The sequence below is a fragment of the Triplophysa dalaica genome, chromosome 8 (assembly GCF_015846415.1).
Source record: "Triplophysa dalaica isolate WHDGS20190420 chromosome 8, ASM1584641v1, whole genome shotgun sequence".
Classification (NCBI taxonomy): Eukaryota; Metazoa; Chordata; class Actinopteri; order Cypriniformes; family Nemacheilidae; genus Triplophysa; species Triplophysa dalaica.
In genome coordinates this window covers 13,275,875-13,293,903 of record NC_079549.1, presented here as the reverse complement: position 1 = coordinate 13,293,903, position 18,029 = coordinate 13,275,875, and the positions used below count along the sequence as shown (strand labels likewise).

At 40.3% G+C, this 18,029-nt stretch overlaps 1 protein-coding gene across 7 annotated transcripts in view; it reads right to left on the bottom strand.

Moving 5' to 3' along the window:
* The window catches only part of zeb2a (zinc finger E-box binding homeobox 2a), a 48,666-nt gene that overhangs the window by 12,933 nt on the left and 17,704 nt on the right, over positions 1-18,029 (bottom strand). The window contains exon 1 of one of the 7 annotated variants that reach the window (XM_056754539.1): positions 2,742-3,095. The exons of 5 other annotated variants lie outside the window; for them this stretch is intronic. Coding sequence is in view for 1 of the 2 variants with exons in the window: in XM_056754538.1 (XP_056610516.1) it covers positions 1,995-2,007 (13 nt within the window). In the remaining variant the exon portion in view is untranslated. One more of the 7 variants, XM_056754538.1, reaches the window with a different exon arrangement.

The window sequence follows — 18,029 nt, the reverse complement described above, 5'->3', positions numbered from 1 at the left end:
AGCTCAAATGAACTCTGTATTGAATTAATGGTGGTAATGTTCAATAGCTTTTCTCAGGAACTTTGACATTTGTGCCAATATAGAAATTGACTTACTGAAGTTAACGAAGTGACAACTAACCCTAGTCTCCCCATATCTAAAAAGCATCATGAAACCTAATGTAGAATGTAAAAGTTGAATTTCTGTTTTATAAAATCTACATTATTTCAAATTATATTACCACAGTCTTTGTGGTCTCAAAAAAACATAACCGAGAAAACTAGATACAAGCTGGTGTGAGAGAAGTGTTAAGAGTATGATAATCTGGGAATCTTACATCATGGGAACTGCAGTTTATTGTTCAGGTTCATTTGATGTTCTTTCATTGCCTAATAGAGCAATCTACACAGCACCTTATCTCTGAGGCTGCCTTCCAAAGCAGTGAGAACAAGTGGGAAGTTACTCTAATGGTCAGATTGAAAAACCTAATTGCCGATTTCAGGACTATTTTCTCCCCCTTCTGAACACAGAGTTTTGAAAAACAACAAACTTTCCCTTCAATCCGCGGTCTATTTCCCAGTTCATTGGCATCAAATGGACTCAACTGGGCTGCGGAACACTCCGTTCCCTCCTCCACACCTTAACTACCCCTAATCTCTCCCTAGGAGCCCATTCACTTAAAAAATACCAATGACGTCTTTTTTTCCCAGGTTCCCATGCAAAAAAGGCAGAGTGCTTCCCTTGGGCTGATCTTGCCAGAGGACGCGAAGATTAGCCGTTCGTATCTGATCATAATATGATCTTTGTCTGCTCCGTGGGGCTGCATTTGCTTCCCCGGAACAACTGCGCAACAGGTGCAAATTAAAAGGGGAACCATCTCGGGTACAAGAGATGGTCGAAATGCACTGACCCGGGCTGAATACCAAAGAGTGAGGAGAGGTGGTATGGCGGGGGTGAGGGGCGTGGGACAAAAAGATTTCTAACTAAGAGGTGTGACCGCCGGGATTATTTAAGGCCGACTTCAGTCCGCGGGTAAAGACCCCCTCCTTCTTGAATGAAAAAGAAAGAGCAAAAGAAAGACATAAGGGGAGTGGTTGAAAGCAAGACATGAGAGGCTCATTGTGTGGTCCGGGTATACCTTGGACGTAAAGCAACTTTATCTTGCCGTTGCTTGATTTTTCATCCTCTACTCCCACCCCTGCTTCTTGTAGTTCTCTATAGCAAGAATCGGCATCTTTATCCCAGTATTGACTGCGCATCACTCGGCATCGCTACACAGTCATGCAGGTACCATAAGAAACGCAGCCTTGAATTTAAAGCTAAAAAGCTGTGGCCAATCATTCAAAGTTTCAATGGTGGGAGTGTTCTGGAGAAAAAGAAAGAAGTGGGCGGACTGGGAAAAGAATCAAGGGGAAGAATACAGAGGTCAGGGCTGAATATTAATAATAGTGAACTGCTGAGTGGTTTGACTTTAAGCCCACACAAAACACGAAACTCTCTACATCACATTTTCCTGTTCTAGCTGCCGAGACAGTTTTTCAACAGCATATGCTAGCCATCCACATTCCAAATCACATAGCTTGAATACTTAACCGAATGTTTTTGTTTTTTTCCATTTACGTTATAGAGACATTCAGTGCGGTTTCGTCTAAAGGCACGTTCTAATTTACCTAGAATTGTATAGATTTTGCCTTCTGATGACACAAATAGAAAACTCTGAGGTTTTTAAAACCATCAAGGGAAAAAACAAGACATATTTTGCATATGTGTGCCCGTACAGGTTTTGTTAAACTTTCAGGGCCCAACTGTTTAGAAAAAATAGTGAGACATAAACAGAGTCCCTCTCACTATTAAAAGAGCTGCAGGAAATTCGACCAATTACATTTTTGCTAACATGAATAATATCAACAGGTCTGGAGGTTAGCTTATTAAGATCATATTTTAATGAGAGGTCCTCATAGACTGTTTCTATGTGTCCTTCTTTAAGTCTATGTGTGTGTGTCAGTAAAACACACCAGTAATGGTCATCCATCAAATTGACTGCGCTGAGGTCACAAAGGTCTTGCATGTGTGCGTCTGTATGGTAGAGAGACAAAATATAAATAAAAGATGTTTCAGAATATAATAAATTAGCAAACGACCTTTGCAAACTATTTTGGATCTACTAATCATACCAACTTTCCCCATGTAGCCCCGCCCCCTTTGCAATTCTATTGGCTGCCATTTTAGTGTGTCATTCCGGCAGCTGTCCTGCCGTATAATTCCTGCAGTGAACGGCCCATTGTGCTCACCCCTGAGACAAAGAGGCCACCTCACTTCTCTCTCTCTCTCTCTCTCTCTCTCCCTGGCTTCTTCCTTTCTCCCCACCCTATCTCTCTCTCTCTCCTTGCTGTTTCGTATTCTCGAGTAACCCCGCCTATCATTCTGTTAGCTCTCCTTTGAGAATAAGCCATAATGTATTTCACGATGGTACCTTTTAGAGAACCTGTAAAAGCTGTTAGCAAAAACTACTTGTAAAAACACGAGTTAAAAAAAGACAATCCATTGTGTCTGTCCAGTGTGAATGAACTTCTTTGCTCTCTACTGAGAGAGATTCACACATCCAATAGCCTGAAGTTACACGTAAACACACGCACACATGTTGTTCTGAACAGTTTAGCTGTTTAGACAGGTATGTGTGTGCTCTGTCACAATCTCTCACGATCCTCTCGTCTCCAATGCAGAGCGTTTTCCAGGCGCTCGGGGGAAAACTGCAGACACACCTGCAAATCCACGTCGTCCACTGAAGTCAATTCATCGCACACATTGGTCGCATAAAAAATCAAACACTTCATATTTTAACACAGGAAAGGCTTCAGCTCCACCAAATGGCCAACGATCACATCCATCTGGTCTGCATGATACATCTTGTTCCTCACACCTTTTTACCATTCCCTGTTCACAGGTATTCCCATTTTCCTCCTTTTTCCTTCTCTTCTTCCCTTTTCCATATGTTCCCTGCGCCAGGCGTTGGCAAAACGCAAAGGTGAGCGAGTATTCCGTATCCATGTCGGGAAAAAGACAGCCTGCCGCAGGTCTTTTCCAGGTGCCTCTCTGCCACGGTAATGAAACCCCGACTGAACAGACGGTGGAAAATAACTGCTCTGTTCTCTCTCTCTCTCTCTCTCTCTCTCTCCTGTGCTGTGCGCATCACCTGAGCGAGTGACGGGGGAGGGGGGCGAGTAGGTAAGGCTTTACGCTCGAAAGGAGGTCGCTGCCTAGTGGCTATAGACTGGAAATGATCCATATAAATCAAAAGAGGCAACATCAGATCATGCACCAAAACCACATTTACCTGCTAAGCCACAAAAGACGGCCTACAAATATGTGTTGTATTCAGAGGAATTTTTATGGTCTTTAGGCACTGTTTGACTGGACTTGATATGATTTTCACCTGTTGTGCATTGCACATGCTGTTGAACGTGTTTAATTTTAGCTCTATATTTTTAAAGACCGTTCTTGCACTGATTTTTTAAAGACGCTGAGGTGCAAGACAACATGTATGTGAATTTTGTCAACATTAAAAAAAAATACAATAGCATCCAGATAATAATGCAGACACACATGGACCAAGCCATGAAACTCTCCTTCTGATATGATGGGGCTTTCAAATTCAGTCCTGTAAAAACATGACAAAACAATGAATCAAGAGTTTCCCACTCAAGGTTGTTTATGTGTCTCTGCTTGTGAAGGCCTTGAACCTGACAGATAACGTTGGATCTATTTTTCCTGTGTTGTTAGCATGCAGCTAACGGCTGGTGAAAGTGCTCTTGTTTACGGTGTGTGTGATGGGAGATGAGGCTCTCTGTGTTTGTTTTAAGGCCGGGCAGCCGGAGAGGTCACACTGGTGCTGAGGGAACAAAGAGCCCAGGAAGAGAGGGGCCGCTTTTGTGCCGCCGTGATTCACAGTGAAAACTCAGCTATGCGTGAACCATTACCGCAAACCTGGAGTCTGTGTGTTTGTGCTGTGGCTTTGTTTTGCTTGTATTTAGGTATTTCAGCACTTGCCAATATTTGTGAGCATAAAAGTAGGAGAGTGAGAGTGTCTGTGTATATGTGTATGTGTGTGTGTGCACTTATCTAGCCAGCGAGCACCCATCTGTAAAGGGGTGGCGGTGCTCCACAGGCCCTGCCGTGAAGCGGCAACAGTAGCCTGGGCCTAATTGAATTAAACTCCCATTTGTCTACTATAGGACCCAACGCAACAGGCAAGAAGGAGCGAAGGGGAGGAGAGGAAGCGAGAGAAAGAGAGAGAGAGAGATCTCTGAGGCTCGCTCATGCCGCCAGACGGCCCACCTTTCCCCCTTCCTCCCCCACGCAGACCCACCATCTGTGCCCACCCCATGCACATGTTACCCCTCTCTCTCGACAACTGTTCAGGGCCTCTACCAGCCTTGGAGTGCCTGTGTGTGTACGTGTGTGTGTGTTTAAAATCGTAGGGCTGGAAACACACAATGGCTCACTGGGCTACCCTGAGGACGAGAAGACACAGGAGGAGTGCAGAACACAATATGCTGCGCCGAGGAAGATAAAGAAGTCAACCTCTATATCTCAGGCAAACTATCAGTCAGGTTGCATTCTGGGAGCAAAAGAAACAAGCACAAGAAGCACAAACCCCCTTAGGGCAAATGAGCTGAAAGGAGACTACACAAATTACACACGCCAACAAAACCTGCAATTTTAGGTTGCCTTTTCTTCTCGCATGCTGTCTTTGTATGGTAATACTCTACCATAAAACCGGCAGGTGAGAGCTAAGAAGTGGCGGGCAGATGAATCTGTTGGCTGAGTTTGGAGTCTATCAATTTTTTTGGAAGTTAATATGGGTCAATTAATATGCAAATCTCCCGGCAGATGCTCGGTGGCTCTCAGCGTGCGATTGGCCCGTCAGTCACTAGCTGTTCAAACAGTTTCACGAGCAAAACAACACCAGGTTCCTTCTCGGAGAGAAACCGAGACACCTTCGCATGTTTTCCCATCCACTCTTCCCTTTTTTCACGTAAGCTGTGCAGAGAGGTAACATTTATTCTATTTCAGTTGTAGAAATGCAAAGCAATAAAAATATATTTTTCCTTTTACAGTAATAGAAATTAAAGATTAATTTAAGAAATTAAAGGACAATTCATCACAAAATCGGCTATCAACCTATAGTTTAAAAACAGCTCATGATCGAGGCCGATATACCCTGTCAATCACAAGAGGCCAGGAAAATGCAATAAATCTGTGCTCTGTATGTTGAAAATTATAAGAAACATGACCAGTTTGATGTTCTATATTAATCGTCATAATATGAATTAATAACAAAACTTAAGAAATATAAATTTAATCTTCAGAATCGTTATCTGCAGATATGACTTTAAATAATCGGCTATCGTATCAGTGAAGAAATGTAGTATTTCTGCATCTCTATTTTACTACCTAATACAGTTGATTTCATTTTCTTCTTATTAAAGGCTGATTTTATGAAGCACAATCATCGTTCCCTAATACCTGTTTACTATCAGTCAAAAAGCGAAACTAAAAGAAGACAGCTTGGGCTCCGCTAAGACTCCTCAGTGGCACTGCCAGAGGTGCTTGTTGGGTTTCTGAAAGCTAACAGGTCCAGATGGAGCAAAAAATAAGACCTCAAAGGGGGGCTTTAAATGAAGGCTCCAGACCAGGAGACAGGTTGCTAATGAAATATTTATGCAAGGAGTGGCCCTATCTATCCATCCATTCTGCCCACAACCTTCCCACACTTCCTTCTTCTGCCCTGCGCCATTTTATGGTACACTTTAATCTAGAAAAGTGAAAACGAGCAACAACAAAATCACTCTTTCATTGGCACCGCAAAGCACAACTATCCGGACGATATCAGTCTAAACCCTCTGAGAATTTTGCGAACCATGGTTAGATTTCCATCTTTAATCTCAAAACTTATTGGACATTGTTAAATGTGTCTTGGCAAGTGTTCACAGCATGTGTGACCGCTAATTGTAGTTTCACAAGTGCTGATTGCATGGGATAGCACGGGCCTTATTTGAACAAATCCTAAAATTCACAAGTGCCCATGTGATGATAGGAAAATAAGGCTGCCTGGTTTTGGGCTAGATGGCAAGCGTTACAAATATAGATAGATACACATGCTGTGAGCTTGATTTGCGGAGAAAGACAGAGTAAATGAGAGCAAGAGAGGTTAATTCAAGCCATAACAGTTGGGATTGCAATCCAGCATCTTGCTCTCAGGCCATGCGTTACTGCAGCATTATATCCACCGAATGTAATTTTCCTCCCCGGCGTCCATTTCCATATACATTGACCTCTAGCTTTGTCACACACACACACACACAGACACACACACTGGTCGGTCGCAGTACACTCCTGTGTTTGGCAGGCCCAGGATCAGCTGGGGTGGCATTAAAGATGCACAAGGTTGCCTGTGAACAACTGTCAGCGCATCTGCTGCGCTGTTCTATAGCCACTCTCTTTCTCTCCCTCTCTTTCTGCATCACTCCCACAGCCCCATCAATAACACTCTACTGCAAACAGCTCCTGGCTATCGCTACGAGCGTGTGTGTACATGCGCGTTGTGTGCTATGTGTGCCAAAACACGAGTGAATAACACAGATTATTGCCTGCATCCAGTTGAGTGTGCGTGTCCATTTGTGGCAGCCAATGACAATGTGTGTGTGTGTGTTAGTCTGAGCTCAATATCATAATGAAATAAAGACCCTCCGTTAAGCACATGCAAATTCGAATGTTCGTAATCAGGGCAAAATTAATTTAGCTGTTGCTGATGAGAGGCATTAATTAATCTGTGTGAGGTGCAGGCCTAATCTGAGGTTGAATTACACCTCCTGTAAGATTAATTAGGACACGATAATAACATATGGCACTGCCAGTGCAGATTAAAGTAAGCCTTATTCCTTTGACTTGTAAAAGAGGCGAAACTTAAATCTCTGTGCGACTCGCCGCTTAAGCACTTTGTTGACAATTGCGCCTGCTGTATTCTCAACTAGTTAATAGTTAGCAGGGATTTCAAAGGTATTCACAAAGGAATTTGGGTTGCATGCGTATCGCTGGTCTATTTCATGTTTTGGGATAGTTTTGCGAGGATCTGAGTCCGGATTTCTCTCCGGTGAAACACTACACTGGGAAGTCGAGTCCATTTGTGGCAAATGCGTGCCTGTGTGCGCCAGCCAACATATGTTTATGGGTGTGTGAGACTGAGGTGCTCTGAGAGCTTATGTGCATGGATCTGTGGTGTGGACTGCAGAGACCACAGCAAAACCTTACCAATTGCCAGCTGGCAGTGTAGGTGGGAGCCTTTTAAGGAGGTCAGTGTGCGCGAGTGAATGGGGACAGTCCACCAATGAGACATAGAGCCCCCTTGGTCCAGGACCTTCAATCAGAGCAACTCTTTCTGATGTTAATGAGGGAGTAAAACACATCTGTTCAGCCCCCCCCCCCCCACGCACACATCCTAACACACACATACGCACTTATGTGAGGAGTTTGGTCACCTGAATAGTTTGCCCAGCAGGTAGCACACAAGGGACGAATTCTGGCCTTTATGTGGTCATTCTCTGACCCCCCCAAAAGCTTTTCTATGCCCTTTGCTCATAACTCCCATCAAAGGTCAATGACCCGTGGGGTCCACCAGGGACCCATATTACGCCCTTCTGTATTGTCAGAATAAAGGGGAGTGTTGAGTGAATGATCCACAATTTTTACAATGCTAACAATAGTGCTTATCAGAGAGTTGAATTGTGTTTTAAAAATGTATAAAATTGCACCAAATTGATTTAAACACACACAAATAAATAATGTCTACAAACATTTAACCCAAGCAGTATAGCAATTTTAAAATGAATATACAATATGAGGTAACAGGTGCTACTATCTTACCAGTCTTTCCACTTTAATTGAAACATCACAAAATTCATCCCTCTAAGATATTCTTTTACAAAATGAGATCAGATATTCGAATGTGATATTTACATTTATTTCAAACTATTTATAAGATGATATTTTGGAGGAGGTCCTGGATTAGTAGCACATCAAAGAGTGTGAAAGTGAGATACTTTGATGATGTTTATAGTAACACACCTGGGGTAAAGCAAGGTGCTAATTACCTCAAGTGGGTAATTAGAATGTTGATTACAGGAATCCAAAGGTACTGCAGAGCTTAAAGCGATAGCCTACCTCTGTAACCACTCCTTTGGGTAGACACATACACATACACACACACACACACACACACAAGCATACATACAAATAGTCCAGAGGGAAGTCATAAACATCTCCTTGGCTCAGGCGATTATAAGACTGGCTTAGAGTGGAGAACCAGTAAATATTGAGGGGGCCATTGTTCCCTTCACTTCCTCTGTTCAGTAAGGAGGATTCGACTTTCCCCTTGATGACACCTCCAGGGAGCACACGAGGATCATATTATCGTCTCAAACGGAAGTCGTATTCATTCCGTCGACTGTGTTAAGGCTCTCAGAAGCCACATCATTCGTAATGCTGAGGACCGCAGGGCTTTCACAGAACAGGAAAGACCCACGTTAACTCGCGAGCAGCCGGATAAAAACTCTCTTCGCTGCTTTGTTAGGGAATCATCTATGATTTAAAGCAGGGAGTGGCAAAGTGTTGGGCTAATAAAGCTAGCTGAGGCCATTTACAAACAGGCTGAATTATTTGTGTTAGAGTTACTGTACCCTAGACAATCTCTACAAATGTGTGGGCAGCTCAACACAGCCTGTGACTGAATCCTTCTTCATCACGAGGAACTTTTTGCATGCTTCGTTGCTAATAAAAACAATTGAATGCATTTAAAACATCTGTCAAATTATTGCAATTATATGCAATGCAACAATTCATAATTGTTCAGTTTAGTCCAAATGGATATTGCCATGATGCTTCTAAAATGGCAAATAAAAGGACTGAAAGTGGCTCGCACAAGAAATCAAGTTTCTCGTTTCACACCCCAATGTTTATTGTTCTTTTCGTTCCCCACAACTCTACTGTATAATTATCCCTATTATGTCCATAAACTTTCAACGTTGGCTCTGCTTTTGTTGATTTTAGCTGTACAACCGTGTCTTTAAAACGCAATACAACTCAAACCTTTCAGTTAAATATGGCTAGATAAATAGAGCGATAAATAGCTAGATCTTTGCCTGGTCACCTCAGAAGAAAGCTGATTTCTGACCTTCTCCCAGAGTTCCATGGAAACCGGAGCTAGACAGTGGCCAAAAATACATGTTTTCTTAAAATACAAAAGCTTGTGAAACTGTCTGTTTTAGGGAGTTTTGACTTCAACAGGTGCCAAGAAAAACCTCCACGGTCTCAAAACCTGTTATTTAAACAAGGGTGAAAGGACTGCAGGTCACGTTCTCTCATGGATGCCTTCTCTTTTGAGAACTCTTAAAGGGTCTGAAAGCTTTTTAGCTCTTTTTAGAAGACGTTAACTCTTTGAGCGCCACTGAAACAATATTTTCACACGTTTAAACTGTGCAAGCGAAAACATAACAGTTCTCAAGTAAAAAATGATAAATAGAACGTGTTTGCACATATTAAACCGCAACTGTCTTTGGTATGGCCAATGTCACGGTGACTTAGTGGCTGAAAAAACTATCACCGCTTTGTTTGTCACATATTTGCTAACACAAGTTCTTTTCTGCCCTTGTGCAGCTCTTATCTGTCATGAAGGGGATAAGGTGTGACCTGGTAAGGGTGGCAAGTTCCACTTTGAGATGTGTGATCACTAGGGCCCAGCAATTGAGCCAGAGGCCCTTATACAAGGAACTTAATCAGCCTTTAACACCTTGAGATGAGCGAACGTTAACTGAAATGGCAGCTGCATCTTTTTTACACATGCAACGGACTACAGTTTCTACTGTGATCAGATCGTTGCAGGTGCTAAGACCTATATGTGAGGAGTGACTCTGTCCAACTATAGATATTAGGATATATGTTGTTGGTTAAGGTGTAATTTCCCACAATACCCTTTTTATCTTAAACAAAAAATGCTAAAAATCTGAATTACTTCTAGAAGTACACATTTAATAACACATTTTGGTGATTTACACTTTGTGTAAATAACCTGGTGAGTCTCTGTAAGCTTCAGTTGATCTTTGTAGTCACAAAAGCCACTGATGCACTGTACTATGCATCACAAACACACACACACACACACACAAACACACAGAGAGCCGCTTGCATATTTTCTTAGGACCTCTTCCTATTTACCAAATATGTTGCGTTACCATGGATCACCCAAAGTTTCTTCAGACCGAGAGCAAAGTGTCACTTGATTGAGCTTGACGTCCTAACAGCAGAACGAAGAAGAAAATCTACAGCTGTAATCATATCTGCACTTCACACCCCCGGGATTTACTTAATATTTTGCTTTTGTACTACTGAACTAACGGAATATATTTAAATGTACACAAAAAAAATAAAACCTGAAATTATTTAGCCTAGGTGAACTACAGTTAAAAGTGTATAAGGTGGAAAACCCCTCACCTAATCGTACCGGCTATGTTGCTGCAACAGTGAGCCGTTTGCCAAAAGAGAGAGAAAAAAGAAAGATACTGTATGTAGCTGTTTGTCTCTGATAAGACTTACACATGGAGATATGAACTGCTGTGTGTGTGTAAGGTTATGCTTACATTTAGAATAGGATATCCTGAAATCACCTTTATTATGGGAACCGGCTAAGTAAATGCTAAATGCTAATGTAAACATTTAACATGTTTAGAGATGCACCGATATGTAAATTTTGGCCGATCGTTCATTCTTAAACATTGGAATCCGATAACCGATACATTGGTATATACATATACAGTATCTTAATATTAATATAACATTTTCTGACAATGAAAATTATTTTTGTCCCATGAAAATCATGTACCAAGCTTATAATACAATGGTTAAAGATTCTTTAACTTTAAAACTTTTCTGGTAAAATGTTTATTTAATAAACAAATTATAGACGTTCTTCCAGAGGAACCCAGAAAGGCGTTCTCAACAGCCACAAGTCTAACAGGTCTCAAGACAGAAAGCATTTAGATAGCAGTCTGATTCAAACAATTTGCTTTTGTTCCTATAATATACATGTTCATAAATATCTACACACTACAGAACATTAAAATGTTTTCCAAATAAAAGTAAGTGAATGATCATGACAGTAATGTACTGGATTATAACTGTGAGCAGCGTGCAGTTGAAGGGGTTCACCTTGATGAAATTATTCATTATTTATCGGCTATAATTTATGGGCCAAAATGTTATTATTGTCCGTTACCGATAACATTAAAAATTACTATTTATCGGCCGATACCAAAATGACCGATAATTTATCGTGCATCCCTAAAAAAGGTTGTTTGTCTTTAGGGGTGACAGATATAAAATATTAATAAGTCAGTATACAATAAAAAAAGTTACGAAAATAAAAGTCCATAGAAAAGTACCCAACAAAAAATGTGTATTTGTCTGTGTTGAAAGTGTTTTTGTCCCTTTTTTCCTTTCCCAATAATTTATGTCGATGCACCAGCCAAAAGCCGTTGCACCTTGAACTGTAACTAATTCTACTTTTACACATTTGAAATCATATTCATTTGCAAGAAAACGTGCTTTGGGGATTACTATCTCCCCATTCTAACCATTTTTCAAGCCAGCAAAGTTGCCTTAGAGAAGAAGAGCCTCAGTCAAACAGCGTGCAGTATACCCGTGTAAGTGTTCTAAGCGATGAAGCCATTCTGGCTTTAGCAGCCCGCTAGCCTCTCGGGGGGATGCCAGGCCTACTTCCAAAAATCCTGAATAATTTATTGACCTAGGTGGGAGTGCTCTCTGGAAATGTTCAAAACCTTTTCGACAAAAGAAAGCAACATGTTTAATTCCTAATGTTTTAGATCATATCCAAAATACACCAGCTTCACTTTCTCCATGCATCATTTAATAATGATTTTCTAGCAAACCGTGTGCATTTCTATTTGACTCCGCTACTATATTATAATTCCCGATTTACACTTTAAGCAGAAGCATTAGGTGCCCTCAAAACACATTCACACGACTTGATCTTTGCCAGGTGGCAAATAGTACCTCAAGGCTCCCTGGCCCACACATCTTAATGTGCAGTATGTCAGATGTGCTGAGTTGACCTTTCACCCCTGAGAGACTGACTGCAGGGAACCCTTTGTTTCACATCTAACACAATTCAGACCTTACAATGTATTGTAATCTCCGCCAGTGGCTTGCATTGGTCCAGGGCATGCAATTTTTGTTTTTCCCTGGTGAAATATTAACTGGTTTATATGTGATGTTAAATATGCGTTCTACATTTCTGAGCACAGAGTTCACATTTTGGCATGTTTAAAAGTTTTGGAAACATAAATGGATAGACATTTCGGTGGTGTAGTCATAGCAAAAAAAGTGCAGTAATATCTTATACAACCATTACCCACAACCCCAAATGACCAAAAAAAGATAGAAGTCTGAAGAACAAGTTTGTTTTTACTAGTAACATTCAAATTATAACAGTTATAAATGCCATTTATTAATATCTATGGATAATTCTTCACTTATGCTTTGATTATGAATTTATAGCATCGGGTATAACAGGTCTATGCCAGTACTGTTGACCACAATACAATATTTTTACAAAGCATCATATGTTTTAACAGATCACATACACAAAATTATATTAAAATATTATGATATACAGATGTAACTTGCCAACACTGCCATCTCTGTGTGAATACTTGTGGGTAAGATATAAGCAGGCTATAGGCCTATGTTGTGGTGAAAATACTTATTTTGAACGCAGAATAAATGTAACGAGTAGGTTTAACACAGCTGTAAAGGGGATGAGGATAGAGAGAAAACGTAATGAGCTTTTAAATAGTAAGGAAGTGCTTTGTTTGAATTCGTCGTGTGTCATTAAAATAAAGCTAGTATTAAAAGTTGTGACAGACAGCCAAAGAGTCGTGATGCATCACCATATCATTGGGATAAAGCAGCACAAGAAAACATGTGAATTCAGTGTCAGTTTCTCTCGAGCTGGCACGGGACAGAAGAGAGTAATTTGTCTTTTGACAGAAGTCATTTTTCGCCACACCACTGGTAAGCACACTTTAAAGCAAATTTGACCAAAAGTGAGCAGTTTTGTCAATGTTACCTGACGGCTTACGAGTCTTTCATGCACTGACAGGACTTAATGGCGTGCTGCCAACACTAATGATGACGCGGTTGTCAGAGGCGGGGCTGCGTGAAATAATATTTTGTAGGCAATGAATCAAAGAATCGCGTGTTTAAAAACAAAATAAGAAAAATGCGATAAAGTTGAAGGGAAAGCAGCCACAAAATCACCCTGGAGACGTTTTAAGCAGCAAAACATGTGGGTATAAGCTTATTCTGTAGTTATACGCAAACAGCGCTGTGGAAAATGTAAGCATACGGCGTACACGTAAAGTTCAGCTTATACTCGTATGCGTAGGACCTATGCCGTAACCTATGGCATAGCCTACGCAGAGCCGCGTACCCTAGGCGTACCCTAGGCCGTAGCCGGACGTGCACCTCTCCTAAAATGTAACAACGCGTAAACTCAAAGCACTGTGATTGGTCTGTTTGAACCCCGCCCTCAGGTCAAAAAACTCTGCGATAGCATTATGTTTACTTAAACGCATTTCCGAATGAATTATCTAAGTTAATTATTTGAGCTTCTATATACGCACGACTATAACTTACGCTTAAGGCCCCGACTACACCACTGATTTCTATAATAATATTGTCTGGTAGGTTCATTTCGCTTTTTGGTAACCTGAGGGGAGCTTTGTGTTTATGTGTGTGTGTGTGTGTTACATTCTGCCCTTTCAACCTTCTATTGTCATAATGAAAATAAGAAAAACTATTTGTTGCAAATCTTTTATTCTTGCTCCAATCCTACTGTAGTGGATAGTCCAGCAACTGTTAATCGAGCAGATCAAAAGAGCAATATATTATATGAGATTAAATATATGGGGCATCTGGGGTTTTCTTAACAAACAGGATTTATGCATTTATTCTATGATAAATAAAATAACACTACATATATCACCAGAGCCTCATGAATATTCGCAAAAATCAACTAAATGAAACGATCTCGTTGAAGCAAAGCACTCACATACATCTGGCAGTTTGCGTGCTTCTATGCTTCTTTTTCCTTACAGCGGGCAAACAAATATACCAAACGATGCTGTACTTCTTCCCTTTCTTTCATATACAAACACATTACAATTTTAGCATCACTCATGTGTCTTTCCACGTATTTGTTCATTTCCCGTGCCAAACGTTTGCAGTAGTGAAACTATCTAGCTCATGAGACCCAAGCGAATGTTCAACAACCCACATAACCATCCAGCAATAATTTGCAGTCTCCAACTTTCCAAATGTGACCTCTGGCCATAATGTTTGACCACTGCATCCTGTATAACACATTTGAAATTTAAAAGTCCCTTCAAAGCTATTTATTAGACTGCACATCACCGCTCACTGTATATCATCTGATGGTGGTTGACAACCACAACTAAAGACTAGAAAAATGTGGCAGTTCTCTATCCGCATTGTAAACTGATATAGATATATTTCACAATAAATATAGTAGCGCATATAAAAAAACTCTCAATGGAGGTTATTTACAAAGCATGTTAGTAGACAGAATGTCTGCATTTTAAATAACAGACAATAAAGTAAATAGTCATGTGAAAACCTGTTTGGATGTTACAAGCCTTTCTGTCATGATCTAAAAACAGTAAATGTATTAATAAGTGTCACAAAACACCTAATTAGGGTTTTCAAATGTTTGCTTTAGATAAGGTAAACTAGAGATAGGAAGAGCTGATAGGAAATTTGTTTAGACCGGTGAACCACCCATTCTGATACTGGTCTGGTCCAACCTGTCCTTGGGCTAGCAGTTCCATTAAAACAAATTCCAAGATGTCCTTTAGAAATAAAATACTATTAACACACATTTTTACTTTGCTAAGATTGCTTTCTGTGTTCTGCAGTAACCTGAACACATTGCATTCAAATATCAGATTACTGTGTTCCCGAAAGATAACGTGTAAAACATTCTAGGGGGATTAATAGAAGTGTTGAATTATTCACAAATAAACTGCTCTTCAAGTGAACCATGTTAAACGTCTCCTAGCTCCACACAGACGATTTGTCATGTTGATAAGTGGACAAAGACCTAGATTACCCTAACAAACCCTGCTTTATGGTCCGGTCCCCCTTTTAAAAGGGGCACATGGAGTAACGAAGCAAAAGGTAGCACCGTCTGTCAATCTGAATCAATTTACACATCAGGGAACGGCAAGCCGTGTGTCCCCCAGTGCTACCTTCACAGTGACAGATGTACGTCTCTTACATGTGACCTGAGAAAACGACCCCTAAAAGCCACCTGCCCCCTGGGCACAGCACGGGTAATTTGTCCCACTGTTCCTATTCGACACCGTCGATGGCGATGGTTGTCTGAGGTAAGAGGAACTGACAGCCGTGCACCCCCCTAGGCAAAACTTTCCACCCAAGTGAATCGGTAGGCTGAAGGTTAAAAAAAATCTAATAAATGACTTCTGAGTAGTCATTTGGTCTTCATTACTCCCCCCCTTTGAGAAAAAAAATTCAACAACATCTTTATCCTGTTCCACACCCACATGCATTTAATGGGAGTATTAAAGTCTGTTGCTTCATTCGGAAGACGTAACCTGCAAGCAGTATGATAACTATAAGTGATCCAAACCCCGTAAGGGCTTTATTTTAATCCCCCAAAAATTAATTATTTCAATGCTTCCTAAAAGTTTACAGCTCAATCTTTAAACATCGAAGAACGTCCTAGACTGACAACTAAGAAAAAACGGGTTGCAATGACATCAGCCCAAACCACACACACTGTCTACTCATAACATCTCTTTACAATCCCTAAAGTCCAATACAGCCTTAATAAGCTAATTGGCAAAGACTAACCGTCTAATCTATCCCATGACAACAAGGACATAGATATAAAGAGAAACTTGAGGAAGTTGCTCAACATAGTTAGCTGTGGATTACAATGTGCATCATTAAACACTAAAAAACGTTCATTGGTAGCCTCTCCAAAGTGAAGGCTAAAATCCCCTGAGATGTTCCACACAACAGTTTCCCTCAGTCTTGCAATCTCGATCAATCTCAGTGGAAATTATTTTCACTTCCACTTAACAGCAACCCAGATTTTATCCCCGTGGGCCAGTGGCCAACATTGCAGATTAGTTCTCAGGCTAGCATGTAGCAGCTGGACTAAGCTAGTGAAAAATACGCATGCCTCCGTCATGGGTGTGGAATGTGACAGCTCACGCTCATAGCATTTTCCCCATTCTGCTCCTTTTGATTCAACAAATCGGCATAAACTTTTCCTGTCATCGGAGTGCATTGTGGAGTGCAGCAGGTCCCAGCGGGGGAAGAGCCATTCTTGCTAGCTTTTCACACTCATATTTTATTTCCTTATTGTGTTTGGACTCCAGCCTACAACATCCAGGTGGAGATGATTTCAAGGGCGAGCGCCAAAAATGTACTCTAGCGGCCAGGGATGGACAGGGATAACTAAGCAAGCTCACCTCTTGGCTCTGGGCTGCCATTTTGTGTCCAGCATAATATAAACATGGCTTTCTTTGGAACGAAGTGTTCGGTGTAATGAACAACAAGCACATATTTAACAACAACCAGACTACACTAAATCTTAAATTGTATTTGCCAGTGTGAGAATATGCAAGAAAACAACTAAAGGTATCACGCAGGAGCTGTCGAATGAGCAATGTTTCAACAATTATTACCACAGTTGTTTTCTTTGCCACTTCCTGTTCTATCTCATGACTGATAAAAAGCAGAAACTGGTTTAATGTGAAGGCTTAAAGAAATTGTTGACCCTAAAATTGAAATTCTGCTATTATTTATTCAACCTTCATGTTGTTCAAGACATGTATTTCTGTAGAACACAAAATTAGATATTTTGAAAAATGTCTCACTGGGTTTTGTGTCCATACAATTGTACCTAAATGAGGCCAACGTTGTTTGGTTACCAATGTTCTTCAAAAAATCTTCCTTAGTGCTCAGCGGAAGAAAGTAAGTAAATAATAAATAATTTTCATTTCTATGTGAACCATCCTTTTAAATGGTGTAAAATATCACATGATGAATTTCTGTTTTTTTTGGTTGAAAGATTTTTTTGTTAAATGATTGATCGCATCCAGAATAAAGGTTTTTGTCTACGTACTGAATGTCTCTGTACTGTGCATAATAATTTTGCACTTATAAACACTAAAACATACACATATATATATATATATATATATATATATATATATATATATATATATTTAGGAAATATTTAGATCTTTTTATTTATATTTACCAATAATTTAAATTTTATAAAAACCTTTATTCATATTTTATATTTAAATAAATGCATGTAGTCATATGTGTTTATAAATACAACGTTAATATGCACAGTGCACAGACATTTATTAAGGAAACAACAAACTTTAAAAGTTAATGTATGAGAACTTATTTTTACACTGTTACATATATATTACACCTACTAAAAAAGAAAGCGTTTAAAAATAATTCTCTAAAAACATAGACGTCATGTCATGGCGTCTGAACTTTAAGGCAGAAATAATGTGAAACTGAGAGCCAGTAACAGTATGTCGACTAACTGTAATTACTAACACATTTGAACCAGTAATCCAACTCAAGCCAATCCTAAAATGACACATCATTCCTAAAAACAGCTATCTACCTGGTTATTAGCAAGAGCTACATTTGCTCGATGAAAGTATAGCTAAAAGAAGGCCATCCCCAGGAAAGGAGGGCTGGTCTGGGCTTCCTTTAACACAGCAGGGTCTGGTAATAAACGCTCGGCCTTTTGTTCCCTGCACAGTTGGCAGGAGGTTAGCCAACAATACAGCAGCCATAATGCCCTCTCTCAAGGGATGCTAGAGGCTAACACTGATTCTGTT